Source organism: Amphiura filiformis, chromosome 3, assembly GCF_039555335.1.
Source record: "Amphiura filiformis chromosome 3, Afil_fr2py, whole genome shotgun sequence".
Classification (NCBI taxonomy): domain Eukaryota; kingdom Metazoa; phylum Echinodermata; class Ophiuroidea; order Amphilepidida; family Amphiuridae; genus Amphiura; species Amphiura filiformis.
In genome coordinates this window covers 69,980,805-69,998,730 of record NC_092630.1, presented here as the reverse complement: position 1 = coordinate 69,998,730, position 17,926 = coordinate 69,980,805, and the positions used below count along the sequence as shown (strand labels likewise).

The 17,926-nt window shown below is 37.1% G+C and overlaps 1 protein-coding gene across 1 annotated transcript in view; it reads left to right on the top strand.

The window, feature by feature from the left end:
* Positions 1-1,724: 1,724 nt before the first annotated feature.
* The window catches only part of LOC140149042 (S-adenosylhomocysteine hydrolase-like protein 1), a 77,924-nt gene continuing 61,722 nt past the window's right edge, over positions 1,725-17,926 (top strand). The window contains 2 exon segments of the mRNA XM_072171194.1: positions 1,725-2,103; positions 6,031-6,072. Of these exon segments, the coding sequence (XP_072027295.1) occupies positions 1,879-2,103; positions 6,031-6,072 (267 nt within the window). The 5' untranslated portion in view covers positions 1,725-1,878.

Sequence of the window (17,926 nt, the reverse complement as noted above, 5' to 3'; positions counted from 1 at the left end):
AGTTAACATGATATGGTATAAGAAAGTATTCTAATCACAGTAAATTGGGTACGGTATATGAAGTAACTGATGAGGCATCTTCCTGAATAGCCAGACTATGACACAGGTCACTGGCATGGCTTTTTGCTTCCAGAAATGGCAGCGGTGGTATATCATCCTTCTCGAACCCTGTGCAATGTCATCCTCCTGTTACAGTCAATATAATGGTAACACATTATTCATGATCACAGGGGTTACCTCTATGGGAGGTTTGGTAGCCAACAGGGTTGGGGTGATTGCACCATTCTAATACATTGTACTTGTAACCTAAATGTAAATGTAATTGACCCCAAGGGGGGGGGGTGATCAAGCAACTGAATCCCTGTTTGAACAATATGATATACATTAAAAATTTTAAACAGCTTTAAATTCATTGGCCATTTAGAAATGCTAGGCTCCATGGTATACATGGATAGCTATCAAATTCCTGTATCAGTGGTTATTATTAGTGGTGCTCGTGCTACTTCCTTTTGATAACAAAAGAGGATGTGTAAGCCTGATTATTCAATGAAAGGATTTAATGAATATCTAATGTATCATCAGCAGGGAAAGAATAATGGATATTTCACCTGAAAACTGGTCACAAAATTCAAACTATTTCAGATCTTTTCAGTAGTGTGTAGACAGTGTGCTTTTGCCAAAATTCCCTTCATATTCAAGATTTCCTGAACTTGCTTCGTTTTTTATAATAAATCTGTTTATTGACAAGAAGAACCCTGTCTCTTAAATTATTTGAATTTCTTCTTAATGTTGATCTCTGGGGAGAGCGAGTTGGCACAGCAGTAGAGTCCTTCGCCTTGCATCACTGAGGTCCCGGGTTCAAGCTCCGGCAGTGCCCAAGGACTGCATGTGCACTTGGTTTATCCAATTCCATGCTCACTCTTGTAGGTTTTCTCCGGGATCCGGTTTTCTCCTTTTCAAAAATCGGCGATTAGTTGTTTGGTTATCAAAAACTTCCTTTACTCAATGAAATTTGGGGAGCTGGATCTGCACAGATAATTGGTGAATGTTACAATCTAAGTGCAGATAGGTTTGCGCTGCAACCGGACGCGACATAGTTGATGCGATCTGGTTGTGATGATTTACTATGGCAACAAAAATACAGCGTTGTGAATCCTCTATGATCTGGAATATAAATCTAAATCAAGATCTGGAATATAAATACAAAATTGATTTATTATTTATAAAACTTGGTCCAGTTTGTCAGATACTCTATAACTCATGACCTTTTGTTACAGAACAAAGAGACAAGATCTAGGGCCTATTCAAAAAGGAAACAGACCAGCATAGTGCCTACAGTTTCAGTTCCTCTAACCACAGATATTGGAACGTGGTGCCATACAGAGTGTTAAAACAGGAACCCTCATCACTATGCCTGCACATAATGTACAATGATCTACTTGAGCCACTCACAATAACTTCCTGTAGTCTCATCACCTGAAGACACGGTTCAGTAAAAGTAACTATTACATAGCAAAAACAATAACCCTGATATTATTTGGGAATTGTTTATGTTTCACACAGTAGAGATGAAATTGATAATGATAGTGAGCTGATTTGATGTTTTGAGGTAGATAAGGACTTTGAATCACTGAGTTGGGTTTATGTTTATGCCAGTGACTGTGGTGATGTGAAGTTATGTCTAAGTTGGTATTCTCATTCTAATTAATAGTCGGTAGTGAGAAATAAGCACATGTCTGCTTTTTAGACTGGAAAACTTGTATTCCTGGAGTGTCATTTTTGAGTAGGCATACGGCAGCCAGAGCTCTGAGGCAAGTGCTACACCAAAAACATTTTGGAAATACATGTATATGTGATAAAGACAAGTTAATATTCAAAATGTCAGAGCATACGTCAGAGGAGACGCAGCTCATCAATGAATCGGTGTTTGAGGAGAGCCCACCACCGGCATTTATGGAAACGGCTATTGATGATTTACCAATGACAAGGAGGCCTATAAATTTGCCACTGAATGGTGAAAATGGATCAATGATGGAAGGAATGAAGACATTCTCACCACAGTATAACAAGCAAACAAATTGGCATCAAAATCAACCACAAAGGGTAGGCAAATGTGTTATTTCAGTTACATGTTCAGTTGCTTCTGAGCATGTTAGTGGGCAAATGCTTACAAATTACTCTGTTGTTTGAGGCTGATCCCGTGTGCATGAAAGTTACTCTTCACAGTCATGTATCAGACTTTGATACATGACAAAAAGGAGAAGGTGGACTTTCGGTACCCCAGCAATTACTCTGCTAGAAGTCATTGAACTTTGTACAGAGATCAAACTACAAACTTGCTCAAATTGTATTTTTAATAAAACCAATGTATTCCTCTTGTCATAAGGATTAAGGAAATATAGTTAGACCTATCTGGGATGTTCTGACTCTTCAGGGGTCAAAACCCAAAAATACTTAAGATTTTGATTCAACAGGTGTCAATATTTCCATTTTGATTGTACAATTCAAATAAAGAATAGTTTGCACTATGTAGGATGTTTCTTTTCCTAGCTAATACAGCAACATGTGCCTTTGCCTATTTTCATGCACACATAATCAGTCTCGGACAATGGAATGAATTCACTAAAATGTGTGGATGTGAATGCATGGTTTTCATATTCTGCCATAAAGCATGATAGTCCAAAGTTGACTAGTTCAGTAGTGGGACACTAACAAGTGACATTATCTGCACAGTACATTCACTCTGCATCTGATAAATCATTAATATAAGATGCATATATGTCAATGCACTGTGCAGACTGCAGATAACATAATGTTGCATTAGTTTCTCATACTCTGGTGTACATCTTTAAGTGTTATCGTTTTTCATTTAAATACAAAATTCACACAACACAAGCACTATTCAAATGTTCAGGGTACGATAGAAAGAGCCATTGCTACCTATCGGAGCATAGTGCTGTAGGACCAAATTAAACATTGTGTCTTACTGAAGCTTTGCACAAAAGTTGCAACATGAAGAAGGTGGACTATCCCCCAAGACGGAAGAAGTGTAGCAATTAAAGTTATTATAAAAATGGTGGCCTTATCACAAAAATTAAAATAGCAAAACAAAAAACCCAACACAAAAAATTTTGGCGTTTAAAATACCGGGTAGGCCTACTCTATGGTGTGGTTTGCATAACTACTCAATCACATTTAGTGCAGATGGAATCAGAACCAGTGGGTATTGGACCAGTTATATAAAATATTAATATAGGATTGTGTACGGTAACGATGTCAGAAACATGTTCAGTATGTACATATCAGTTACATTTCAGTTGCTCCTGAGTATATATTTCTGAATGTAGGATTGGGTGAAGATGTTTCTCGATTTACATTGCACATAGGCCAGCATTGTTTTATTTTGCTTTTTAGTGTGGCTTTAACTTTTAGTTTGAGCACTTTGCGAAGCAACCATTTACACAAACAGATTCAAAAGGTGACAGAAAAATGCTTGGTAATAGTAGTTGAGTAATCTTGTGTCTTGCCATATGAACCAATTTAACATGCTGGATGTGGTACAGAGAGTGGCAGGTACACAGAGCTGTACTTAAGGTGAACCAAGGAATAGGTGTGTGTTGCCTTGTCTCCTCCTCAAAGAGTGATATATGTGAGCTTGATACATCAGTGGCTTCAATATGATTTCCTATTCTCACTTTTTATTCCTTGGTTGTCACCGTATGTCAAGGGTTAGAGGAAATTGTTTCAACATGTTCCATTTTACAACAAGAAATATGACATAAAGTGCAGACTTGTTAGGTGACTATCCAGTCTTTTACTATGCATTTTCCGTACATAACTGTGATGTTATATTTTGTGCTATTTATAAACACTTTGTCCTTTTTCTTGTTTGGTGCGGCTTCAAGTGCACATTTCATATGTATTACAGCACACTTGCTATGCGATCTGCTGCTGGTGATGCAATAACATGAATCATGGCCTAGTGCTCAAAGATTTGTGATGATTCCATTCCGTATTTGGTCATGTGGTAAACATTTAGGGCACTAGAGCTGGATCCAGGTTGCTGTGCTACTGACTCACTGTCAAATCAATGTTGCTCTTCATGTAAGACTATGGTTTGACAGCATGCACTTACCCCAAAGCAGACTGCAGTACAAAGAAAAAAGATGTTATGCGATCAAGCTAAATGAGTCTCATGTCAACTAAATATCAAAATTTTGTTTTCAATTTCATTGTATGAGCCACTTTCTGAGCTTCATTTTACTGAAACCCATCATAATTAAACTTACATTTCTAGGGATAAAGCTATTTTAGTGTTGCTCAGAAAAATAAAATACAAAGGAAGTTGAATACTATCATTGGCTAATGGCTATCAATATTCCCGACATCCAACTCGTTATGCTTGATCGCATCACATATTATGGTCCAATAGAGTATGATAACTTCATTTCCAGAGTTGCTAACTAATTCATACTATCATTTAGTACTACCCGATGCTGATATGATTTGGTATGTGGAAATGACCTGTGCCATGAGTGTGGAAGAACAGACAGTCGAGGATTGTCACACAGTGTGTGGAATTCCTCTAAGGGTCTGAACGATGGCTACGCACTGCATGGTAGTCCTCCGATGGTGGCGGTTTAGAAGATCATCATGCACTGTGTGGCAAACTTCTGATGGAAGAGGATCCCCATGCAGTATGTGGGAAAATCCTCCACCGTCGGAAGATTTGCCACCGACTGCGTGGTGATGCTCTGATCCCTAAGAGGATTCACACACATTGTGTAGCTATCCTCCAATGTCAGAAGTTTGCCACAACCCTTCGATCCCTCGGAGGATTCCCACTGTGTGGCGATCCTCTTGGTGGAGTTCTTCCACTGGCGTGATATTGGTAATTTCCACACACTTTGGCCATGCATCATCAGGCCTGCAGCATGACTTTCTTTGGGTAAGGGGAGAGTAAGTCGTATGGTAGTGAAACCTGGTGGAACAAAGCGTATCTCACGTGATGAAATTTTCGAAGTGAAATGGCCCGCAGGTATATGATGCACGCCAAGATGGAGGCATTGCGAATGACATTGCATTAAGAATCACACAATTTCTAGTTATCTAATGTTGAATCCAGGCATTCGGAGGAAAATTGTTTGCTACCCCAAATAAAGAAATACATAAGAAATGTTGGGAACCATTGTTATTTTTGCAGGAAATGCATTATGTGCTAAGCCTAATCATGCATGTTTTAACCTCTAAAGCAATTGGCCTTTGCTGATATGCATCTTGTTTGGTTTGTATCGGTTGCAAGCGTAGAGCTTATCATTTTAGGGCCAGTATATATAAGCTGTATCACAATGTTTGGTACCCATCAGTTCTTGGTGTTTATTGACAACACTGCTTCTTAAATATGCAACATCTTCTTCAAATAGCTAGAATTTATAGTTAATTGACCTTCTCTAACATTCTATAAATAAGGTACCGGGTTACCCCGGGTAGCTCTTATGTTGCACTGGAAACTGATGGGTACCAATCATTTTTTTGGATACAGCCTGTAAGTTGCGACATCATTGTGTTCTGTGACTGTTCTCCGCTGCTATTTTCAACATTATTAATTAGCTTTGTTCTTGACATTTTGTCGTCACAATGGAAAATGCTGCAGTAACTGTGTTTGCCACAATGACAAAACACTGCAAAATGTTGCACTATATATAGTCTACTGTAGTAGACCCTTTTAATTTATAATCACTGTTATTTGGCTTTCCCCCTCTGACCATGGAAGCGCCATCTACCCTGTTCTGAGCCAACAACTAAATTTTGTTGATGGCTCACTCCGAAAACTGCTCCCACCAAGAACTGCACCTCCGAGAATGCCAGAAACCAGTGATGATAAATGACAAGGGTCTACTAAAAAGGTAGACTATATACTGTTCCTTCAATAGGGTGATATGTTGCATCCCTTATCATAATCATATTTTATACTGCTCTTGACTCACATATTTTTATGCATGCTTGCTTGCTACATTTCACATTTAACAGCCAATATCTGATTCTGAGGCTTCCCCAACTACACCCAAAAAGGTAATATACATCTGTCTCTTTTGTAAACCTCGGTGCACTAAAAAACTAATATCAGCTAATTATGTAGTGTGTGATATTACTAACAATAACATTTTGATATACATGTAGTTGTGCTAGAAAAGTATTTTCAGTCAGCGAGTCATGTGAGAGGTGCACATGTATCAGTGTTCAACACAATATAAATGTTGGCTTCCAGACAGACTAAGAATACTTACAAAATGGAATAAATAAATTAATGGAATGAACTTGTAGTGATAGAAGAAAAAATCAAATGTTTTTACAAAAATGTGTTTGTGTCCTGCATGCTTCCTTTCAATCTCCTGTGTACTACTTGCCTTGCTCATGAAAATGACAACATTTCCCGGGGGGATCACTCCCATTGTGGCCTGTACACCATCCGTGATAATAAAAACGTGTAAAAAGGGTAGTTTTTCGTGGGTAGGCACGATACGCGCGTATCGTGTTTAGGGTGTCAAAAACATCAAAAATTGGATAATTAAAAGGGTAGAATAATTGCAATGTGCTATACGCGGAAAGGGTATGTAAATTGGTCAGATGGAGAGATAAATATGAAAGGGGAAGTGATCTTCAAAAAGCATGTGGTTTTACAAAAAAAAGGTGTGAAAACAGGCGTGTGTTACTTATTTAGGGTATCGTTTTAGCCAAGGGTTAAATACTTGTTTAGGGTGCTTTTCAAAAGTTGATTATCGCGGATGATGTACAGGCCACAATGTGAGTGACCCCCCGGACAACATGGGCTACCACACAGGTACAGAAAATGCTTCTGTTATTTCCCACATGAATGTAACAATGCAGAAAAGTAAAGTGAAAATCTAAAAGCTCTTGGGTCATCTTGTCTGATATTTGTGACCTGCTACAATGAAAGAAGAGTAAAGTTGGAAGTTGGTAGTTTTGAGACATCCTGGCTGCTGAGTTAATGTTTGGCGTACACCAGGCCAAATATAGTATGTGCTTTGTGAATGGCCCATTGTGCCCCCACAAAGGACATCAATGCAGCAGGCTGGATGTCTCATAACTACCAACTTACTACTTTATGCTCATTTTGTGGTAGCAGGTCACAACCCTCAGTGACTTACAGGAAAGAATTCATGCTTATTCAACCAGAGACTATGCTCCAACATTGCATACTGAGGGACATTTAGTATTGTGTGATTGTTCCACCACACACTGACACACACACCCTAATAAGCTGGATGTTTTAGTGCATGTTTGTCTTCAGCCATGTGAAATTAGTACCGTACTGTGAATAGTCTTGTTTTTAACAATAACACTAACAGTCACAAAACTTAAAAGATGTGGCACAATCGGGGTATTTCATCTAGAAACAGGCCCGTGAAAAAGGTCAACTTTATTTTGTCAAAATGGAGGCTATTGCGCTGATATATATAATATCAGGGATTTAAGTTTGTAGGATTAATCCTGAATGTAGGATTTTTTTGTGTCCGTATTTATAATCAGCCCGTTTTGGGGTTTTTTAGCCCAAATTCACACGCTTTTTCAGGATTTTTTCCAGATTTGTAGGATTTTTTCTTGAGTCCTACTTACATCCCTGATATATCCATGCCAGACATATGAGTTTGGGCCTTCAATATATACACTTGCTAACTGAAATTCAAGAATGAAAGAGAAAGCTCAAAAAGAGTGGCACAGACAAAACAAACTGAATTCCAGATGTTATAATTCCACATCAGATTATCAGCTTATGGCCTATTTATCATAATTTGTTATGAGTTATGAAATGCACTTTTCTTATCATCTGTCAATCATAATGATGTAGGACATTTTAAAGGATACCTGTAGACTTCTTGATTTTGACAAATTTTGAAATTTATAAAGGGAAAGTTAAAAAGATGATGTAAAAGCAACTAGGCAGTGCAGTATGAACTATCAATGAATCTTACTATGAAGTATAAAACAGATACAAGTGAACAAAATTGAAACATTACCTTAGTGTCTTATATTTTTTAGCTGGATACTGGATTTTTAGCATTGAATAGGTGTTTTACCCCCAGTTTTACCCCATGTATGGGGCTGTGGCAATCTCCTATTATATACCACCTGCGACAGGTAAGCTTACAAAATAAACACAACTGTTATGATAGTGTACAAAATGTACAACTGTCACACATGGTATATAGCCTACAAGATTGCTGGGGCTGTATATATGGGGTACTGTAAACAGTCATGTAACCTAGGCTTTGACCAGGGTTTTGACTTTTTAAAATGGCAGGTTAGCTAGGCCTCATTCTCACAAGGAAGTTTAGAAGAGCTGTCTGTCATAAAAATGATTGAAATAGAACATCAAACTCTATAAAGTTCTGGCTAGCTGTGCACAAATATATCTCTCCTGAGAAGTTTGGAGAGTGATTGCTCGATCGAGACGATGAGACCGCTAGCTTCAAATGTCTTAGTCTCCATGTAATAACATTGAGCAAGTTTGTTGAGCAAGTTTTAAATCAGTGATGTTGACACTTGTTTTACACAATGTCATTTTATGTGGAGTGTGTAATAACATTGAAACAGAGAGCTGTATATACTAGAGTGTATAGTTAATTTGCACATTTCACTAATACTCATTGTAAGATCATCAGCAAGTGTACTTTTTGAATTTATATGGAAATATGTAGATGTATCTGTATCTCCAGTACTAATGGTCCAATGATTTTGTGGTGTAAAATCATGCAGTGTTCATGGCAATATTCCAGGAAATTTGACATGTGTGTATTTTGATTTCTTTCTTCCCACTCCAGTTTTCCATGTAATTCATATTTGGCTTGCAAAAATTTAGGTGCAATGATTTATACTTTGTTGACCAAGTAAAATGATACAAAAATCACTGTGAGTTAAAATGTCATGCTTCAAGTGCAATTCATTTGATGCAGGCTATTAGGGGGGAAATGCTGTTGAAAAATGAAATAGACAGAACTGTGGCTAGCGCTGCCTGGTGTGAGAGTTGGTAAGTGTTGTACTGCCCTCATTCATAGATGCCTGGAATCTGGTTGACAATCCAAACAAGAGGGTGTAGAATTTAAAATTCCTCCATGTTTTTGTATGAACATTGTTTAGCTTCAAATAAATTGGGTTTGCTGCAATCAATGTGCCCCTTGCCAGGTAGATAGCGCTAGATGCTAATGAATGATGAGTGTTTGTTATGGTGAAAATTAAAGGTGCAATCGATTATTCTTCAGAATAAAAAAAGTGCATCTTGATTTGGCAACAAAATAACAGGATGAAGCTACCACTGTTTGTTTGTTCGTTTGTAAAAAAAGTTTTTCTAGAATTTGTAAAAATTTGAAAATAAATACAAATAAATCAAGCAACTTGAAATAATAGGTAAGAAATGTTAAACAAATTTAGAAAACAAAGAGTGAAATTAAACTGGAAGGCAAGAAATGTATGATTGCATTTTGTTTCCAAGCTTATTCTTGAATATCTGTGAAGGACTTGTGGTTCTTAGGCATTGAAAACATATTTGCCTGTAGGTGTAAACCACTTGTAGAAGACATAATATTATTCATGCAGGCATTTATACCTGATGACATGACAGAATCCTGACACATAAATATATTCATTCTTAAATGATGAATCTTAGTGAGGTGGTTATGATAATTCATAATCATACACATTTATGAACCGTCAAGGAAGTACATCATTAAGTTTTCATTAAGACTGCAGTGGGAATAACTATGTTGTAAGAGGAAATTCCATACAAATGTGTTGAAATGAATGGTGAAAGTGGACATTTTCATGCTATATTTATTTTCACTCTAGTCTTTACATATTCCACAGCTGCCATGAAAATAACAACATACAAATAGATTCCTTTGTGTATTCTATATGCAGAAACTTAGAATCTCCCATTTTATAAACAACTGAAACAGGTGAAAATTAACAAAGTGTGAAAAATTACACACTCAAAAATTTGCACTTTTAGTTAAGTAGTCATTTGACATTTAGAGTTAGCATGCTATATAGTCTATTGACCTGTACTTAAAAAGTTTAATCCATTTCCATCATCTACAAAATGTCTGTTTAAATTTTGAAATTGCTTCTATTCCATATTATATTGGAGCGTTGGGAAAGGTTAAAGGGCAACAAACCTCAACCATTGCTCGAAATAGGAACAAATTAAATAACAAAGTATTATTGATCATTTTTTCATGCAGAACTACTGCGCAATGTTGAGTTCATGAGCCCCTCAATAAGGAAAAGGTACTCTATACAAAAATACAGGTTACTCATGGAATGTTCAATCCTTCGGCTGCGGAGCAGCCTAGCAGGCGACCACAAGTTTTCTCCAGCTACATCTGTCTTGAGCCATTGCTGACAGTTGACCTTGACTTGGCATGTTGTCAAGTGGGGCAAGCTGTGACAAAAATTGCATAGCGTTAAATTTGGTAGCAGCCAGCAAGCCACAGGTGTGTGTGTGTGGGGGAGGGGGGACAAGGGGAAAGCTGACTACTCATGGCTATGCCACTGCTGTTTATGTATTTGCGGGACAGGGAATGCAGGATCTGTAAGAACAACAACTAGACAATAAGACATTCTACTGCTTTCTTTTTCATTACATTTCTTTATTTCTCAAAAATAACAGGCAGTCGCCTCTTTTGCATGGATAGACGTGTACTCGTGTAGCTACAGCTCTGTCTCTCATATCTCCATATTGATGGTGTAGTTACATCATGATTATTATATTGTGTTCTCATACTTGGGGTTTATTTATAATCTGAAACAGTATATATTTGTTGTTGAAAATGTAGTGACACATGCAGGGCAGGGCAAGTGCATTAATCAACAAGCTTTATAATCAAAGTTACTTCAGGAAATATTCAGGGGAAGGGGAAGCTTTAGAGTGGTTGATACTTTGCTAGCCTTGCAAGTAAATATAATACAGCTGCTTAAATTTGTTTAAGCAATTTGCCTTTACTTCAGACTCACCAGTATATGTGCACAGGTGATGAATTTATCTTTTTATTCGGTTATGTAAATGAGGATTGGGAATTAGGATTCCCTTCTCATGACGAGTGACAGTAAAGAATCCAAATTGAAGTCTAGGTACAAATTTAATTGTTCATTCAAATTGAATTTCTTTCTTTTTTGCACTGGTGACATTTCAGTTATGTCATGGTGAGGCTTTTACATGCGGCATTTGGCTGAATTGATGTTTTCGTAACAGTACAATCATGAAAACAATTCATGATCATACAGGTTAGGCCCATAGCCAGTATTTATTTTGGAGGGGGGTAGACTCAAAAGTCTGGGTTGTCCAAGTATTACCCCCCATTCTGGTGATGTCTACATATATAGGAGAAAAGGTAGAAGAAGTCCCGATTAGGTGAAAACAACTTGAACTGTGTTGGCCAGTAATCATCCCCGGTTGATGCTAACACAAGTGGGGTGGGTGTGTCCATGCTAACACAAGTGGGATGGGTGTGTCCATGCTAATGCAAGTGGGGAGGGTGTTTGTGTGTATGTGGATATTTGTGTGAAAACACATCCAAACACACCCCCACACACCTCTATCATGGACGATAATAATGCACATTATATTTTTTTAAATTTATAAACTGGTCTAGTAGGATTTTTTGCAGGACTTCATAAGATAAGACAATAAACACATCAACAAAATGGAGAAAGGAGTTAAAAGTGTTTGATCATTTTTGAGGTCCATGGAAATATACATGATAGGGGGGGTGTACTTGCAATAGTGAAAAATAATGCTCATGAAAATGTGTTTGTTTCCATTAAATTGTAATTTTTCCCTAAAATGATCAATAGTTATCTATGTTCAGAACAAGTTATTGAAAAACATCCCTTCTGGCACAAGCATTGGCCCAGATATTTGTGTTGGAGACAGATTTAGGCCTTGTTTCTGATAGTGAGATGAATGTCTGATTGAACCACTTATGTGACTGTAGTCTAGTTTGAAGGGAATTGATGTACCTCCAGGCCTCAACTTGCTCTCCTAATCAAATGTGAGGTAGCATTTCTAATCATATATACATGTTGGGAACTGTTCCAAAGGCACATTCAGGGAATTTCTGTTTTACATATTTTGTTGAACTGCTCTAGTAATTATCATTAATGTAAATAAATTTAGTTCAAATTTGATCATAATAAAATCAGTTTTTAAGGGTGAGAGTATACATGTACCAATACCCTATTCCTGCCCTCATTATGTTTTACATGCACACCTTCATGCCCCATTGCACCAAGTAATTCTTGTATTATTTATCCCCTTAGCTCTAAATTCAAGTGCTGTCATGTCGCATACATGTACACCTAACAAGCATGTTTCTGAATTTGTCTGCCTTGCCTAATGTCCATTTTGACTTGCAAAACATAAGTACGTACTTGAAATGACTTCGTTAAGGTGAGTGGGACGTCACTTTTCTCAGTTTTAGCCATTTTAACTAAAAAAACTGGAGTGTACTTTTTAATATTAGTACATTGATCTGATAGGAAACCAGTCAAGGAAGCCAATCATGCCATTTATATTTCCATAGGTATTGCGGTTCTTGAGTGAAGGCCAACAATATATCAAAACAAAGCAAAAATCATGCACATAAGACAGAAATGACACCCTTGTATTAAGCCTTGGGATCTCCTTTATAGAACCTGTACCATTCCGCTTGTGTGTCAGCTTTATTTGTCACAGATTTGCATATAAATCTTGGTTCCTGAGATAACTGTGTTGATGTTGCTAAAAACAGCGACATTGAAAATAAATTTGAACATATGTTTGCAATTATATCAAAACCAATTTTGGAAGAAAAAATGGGCTTGATTGTGTCACACTTCTAATCATCAATCGATATGAGGGTAAACCATGCCTTGAAATTTGTCTAACTTGTCACAAAATTGCTATCTTCATTTGGAGTTAACCCTAAAATTTTACAAAGCAAAACTACTGTGATGCAATGATGCACAAACCCCCAACTTACGAGGGGGTATCAAAAAGTTTTAGAAATCGCCCAGAAGTGAGAGAGCTATATCAATGAAATTTTGTCAGTGCAGTCACTGGTCCTTATGTACATTATGGTCCAAAAATGGTCTCATGTTTACTTTTTTTACAGGTGGCACTAGATGCCAATAAGCTGCTGCCCCGGTTACTGCGCATAAACTGCAAGATTGAGAAAATTGAGGCAAGCAGCATTATTAAGATCCTGCTTTTGAAGGGTTGCAGTACCTAGAAAATTGATGATGAAATGAAAGTTATCTTTGGTGGTGATTGTGATATGTCACTGTCGCTTTTTGGAAAAGGAATTTTTATTTCATCACAGATTTTCTAGGCACTGTAACCCTTAAAATGGAACTTAATCATGCTGCATGCCTCAATTTTCTCCATTTTGCTGGTTATGCGGTTACATAGGCAGGTAGTGACATCTAGCTCCTGTAAAAAAAAGTAAACATACTTATATGAGACCATTTTTGCACCATCGTGTACATAAGGACCAGTGATTGCACTGACAAAATTTCATTGATATAGCTCTTTCACTTCTTTTAACTTTTGATACCCCCTCGTATATACGCACGGTTTTGCTGGCTATGCCAGCGAAACATTTGTGGCTAACGGTCACCGATGGAGGGAGTGTTTGGCACACAAGGGGTCTTGATGTCAAAACTTTTTGTTCATCTTCTCTCCTGTTTCGTTCCTTCTTTCCTTTGTGATAGCCAAAAACCACTTTTAGCATTATGATTAAGTTGCAATGTCATTTGAAAATGGTAGTATCAAGTGCAATATTAGTACATTGTTGTATTGCAATAATGCACCCAGCTTGATTTGAGACCTGTCTGATGTGAGCATGCCATTGATCCTGATAAGATGGCAGTATGACATCACATTGATCTCATCTGCACCCAAGTCAAGTGGACGACATCACATTCATTCTCTTTGAATGTATTGTGATAAGACTATGGCTAAAGGCACACAATCTGTATACATGTGGAGTGCAATTTGTGCTTTTGGGAGCTATATAGATATGGCACGTACGTGTGGCTACGTGTAAATCATGATGGGGATGTACATTATTTTTTATACTGTCACATACCCTCTGTAGTAAAAACAAAACAAGCAATATAATCAGCGTTCGAAATTTTGGTTGTCCGGTTGCCCGGGGCAACTAAAAAAGTCGCCGGACAACCAAAAATACTGATTCGATAAATCTGTAGCCAAAACTCACCTTTGTACGTGTATGAGTACACATGTGGTTGTGGGGAACTTTGTTCCAAGTACGGACAACCAAAAACTTAGACGGACAACCAGAAATTTTAAACCGTGGGACAACTATTTATTTTTCCATAATTCGATTAATTACTGAATATAATGCTAACAATATTCTAGAACAAATTCAAAACTAGATTTCATATATTTTTCAAAATTATGTTTCTTGGATGTACATGCACGTTGCTTGAGAGAAGAGCTATGGTCCATTAGGCATATTATAATTAATCTTTTATAATTATATTGTCATGATGTATTTATAGTGGTGACAATCATTAAGCACAAGTGCTAAATTGTCAGCAGTAATTTCTACAAATTAACATTCTACATGTTCAATTTTGTGTCACTGCTTACAGTGCAAAAATATCAGCATTGGAATATTATTCATATGCATCATCACTTTTGTGTCACATGGTTTCCTACTTTTGTCAACATAGAAATGGCTTTATCCTTGAGGAAAAATCCATACTCTGTTCAGTATGCTCTTATGCAACGTATGACGTCTACAGAGGCCCTTTAAGATACGGCTCTAATGACGCCACCCCATGCATTTCACAAGCCTCGTTTCAGGCATCAGATATGCGAGTTGAGTGGGATTACATCGTCAGCAGTGTGCTCCTTTCCGAGCCAGCCCGTAGACTGGTGCTATTTTTAGAATTTCTTTACTACACAGGGCTGACAGTGGTGTAAAAATGAGATGCATTAGCAGGAATCACATGGTCACAATACCTGTATAGTGGTTAAATAGAACTGGAGAATTAAGATTAAGAAATAGTATTTGTAGATTGGAACAATTTTCTGATATTCATGCGTGCAATTGATACAATGCTGCGAGAGAGTGGTAATCTGCAAGGCAGAGATGTTCAGGTAAGCTTATAATAATATAACAGTGACTTGGGGCTATCTGTGCCATTTTGCTTGTTTGATAGCATGCGTACAGACATGTGATGGATAATGCTTTTGATTGCTGTATATATTGTTTGGTGTGGGTTTTCACATGGTTAAGTTGTTGATGCATCTAGTTGATGGGTATAATTTCCTCCTACCTTTTAGTATAACTCAGCCATAAGAGCAGGTGGTTTTGTGTCTGTGTGTTGTCTCTTCCATGACCTGCTTGCGTGCAAAACACATGATGTCTAAAGAATACATCATAACATCTTGATCGCTATCATTCATTTCCGTTTCTGTCTTTAAGATATACCTGTAATTTGGGACATGGATAACATTGCCTATCCAAAAAATCAAATTTAAGAAACAATACTTTCATATCCCTGTAGCATTAATTCTCATTTCCCATACCCATTGCTGGTATTGTCTAGGTAGGCATTTATATTATACATTTAGAGCAGTAATCAAATGGTTTATATCAAAGCGCTTTACATTTATTTTGCTGTCACTAGGATATCACAAAGTTTTCAATTAAATCCTTCACTGGAACTTACTTTTTTTATTACAACTTGCGAATTTGCATTTGATACCATCAGACTCATCAGGCAATTGACCCACTGTGCTGGTCATGTGATACCGTAACAGCAATTTGATACAATTTTGATCAAATTTGTAGCATTTTATCATTTTTAGCTCATGTATAATTTCAAATTTAGCCTTTGACAATTTGGCTTATAACCCCAGAACAATAAGTGAGAGGTAGGTCAAACTATACATTTTCTTAATCTTTATGATGCATACATGTAATTCATATCGTCAGCCTGCTACGCTAATTGCCTAAGTCACTTGTATTAATGAAAAATGTGGCTGGAAATTTGATTAATTATGGGTTTATTACTCAGAAAATCAAAATTGCAAATGAGAAACATGTAAAAGTGACTTAGGCAGAGATGTATTCCACAAGTTATTGAAAAATGTGGATGGAAATTTGATTAATTATGGGTTTATTACTCAGAAAATCAAAATTGCAAATGAGAAACATGGAAAAGTGACTTAGGCAATTAGCGTAGCAGGCTAACAATATCTTTTTCAAATATACATATAAGGCATTTCATCCATGGTGCCAAGATGTAAAACAAAACATTTGAAAGGCAAAACAAAACAGCAAACTGAAACAAAACCCCCAGATTATTGTGGGAACAGGAAGGTTTTGAGACCTTTCTGAAAATTGGGCAGAGAGACAGCAGAATGGAGTTCAGATGGAAATGAAATTGATTCAGCAAGATAATTTGGTCCATATCCTTGCAGACATTTGAACACATAAAGCAGGATTTTATAAAATTATCTGGTTTCACAGGGAAGCCAGTGAAGTTCTTGCAAATGGTGGCTGTTATGGTCATACTTATGAGCAGTGAAGATTAATTTTGCACTCCAGGTCTGCAAGCGTTGCAATTTCATGATGTATGTTCCATTTCAGGGCCAGAAATTCGAGAATCCATTCTCGCAAAGATTCTCGTCAATAAAATTGCAAGAATCTAAATGGATTCTACTTCTAGTAAATATTTCAATTTATCATAGAAAGTTATATGGCGAGAATCCATGGATTCAGATTTCTTGCAAAATTCCACTGGCATGGTTGCAAATTTCTGACCCTGCATTTGTTCCTGCTAATGATCAGAGGAACATTTTGGTATGGGTTTAAAAAAAAATATTGGCAGTTTTGAATTTTGACCCCAAGCCAATATAAACTTTGACCTTGGAAATCTTGAGTTGCCAGGGGTGATGATTCTCCCCCCCCCCCCCCCCGTCATAATCACATTTTGTACCACCTAATAATATTCAGTGCAGAAAAACACTTCAAAACAATAATTTGCAGCCAAAAGGCACTTCGTGATCCACAGCCTCATCCCCCCACTTTTCTCAAAAAAAGTTGAGATTTTTATACCACTGGAAACCTCTGGCTACATAATGTTTATGTACCAAATCTTTCTTGCAGATTAACTCGTTTATCAAAAATATTGTCAAATGTGAATTTCGTTCTGGTATACCAGAACGAAATTACAACAGTGGCCTATGGAGCAGTGTAATACACATAATCATACATAACTCGCTAACGCAAAATCAGAATCAACTGAAATTTTGGGAATAAGCGTTTTTCGTGGATATCCACTAAAAAATGTCATGAAAAGAGGATGCTAGGATCACGAAATACTCCTTTAATGTTTGAATACATTAGTTTCCTGTGCAATACACCTGCCACAGAAGCCATACTAGCCACACTCTCTGAATAGCTCAACACATCACCAGCCAATGAGATTGATGGTTACTTGTTTTGCTGAAAAGTACGACCCTGTTCATTGGTTGAAAAACTATGACTTGTCTCTTGTGATTGAACTTGTAATTGAGCTGAACTGTATGCATGCTGCATGACAACTACCTCTATCTCATGAATCTTTGTGAGACATTGGAGGAAATCAAGAAAGCGGAGGAAAGAGGGGGTGCAGTTATACATATTTAATGGGGGAAATTGTGTTATGTAATTACAAAATTACTCAAAATGTTAAACTAAAGGTTCTAATTATATCTTCTGCTGGAAGATATAAAACAGATTGCATGAGTGACATTTTCTCATACATTATTTTCATTCTCAAAGTATATGCTCAAGATTTCAGTTTAATTTTGGTATCAACTTGCATTGGTGGCACCAGGAATTTTTTTTTT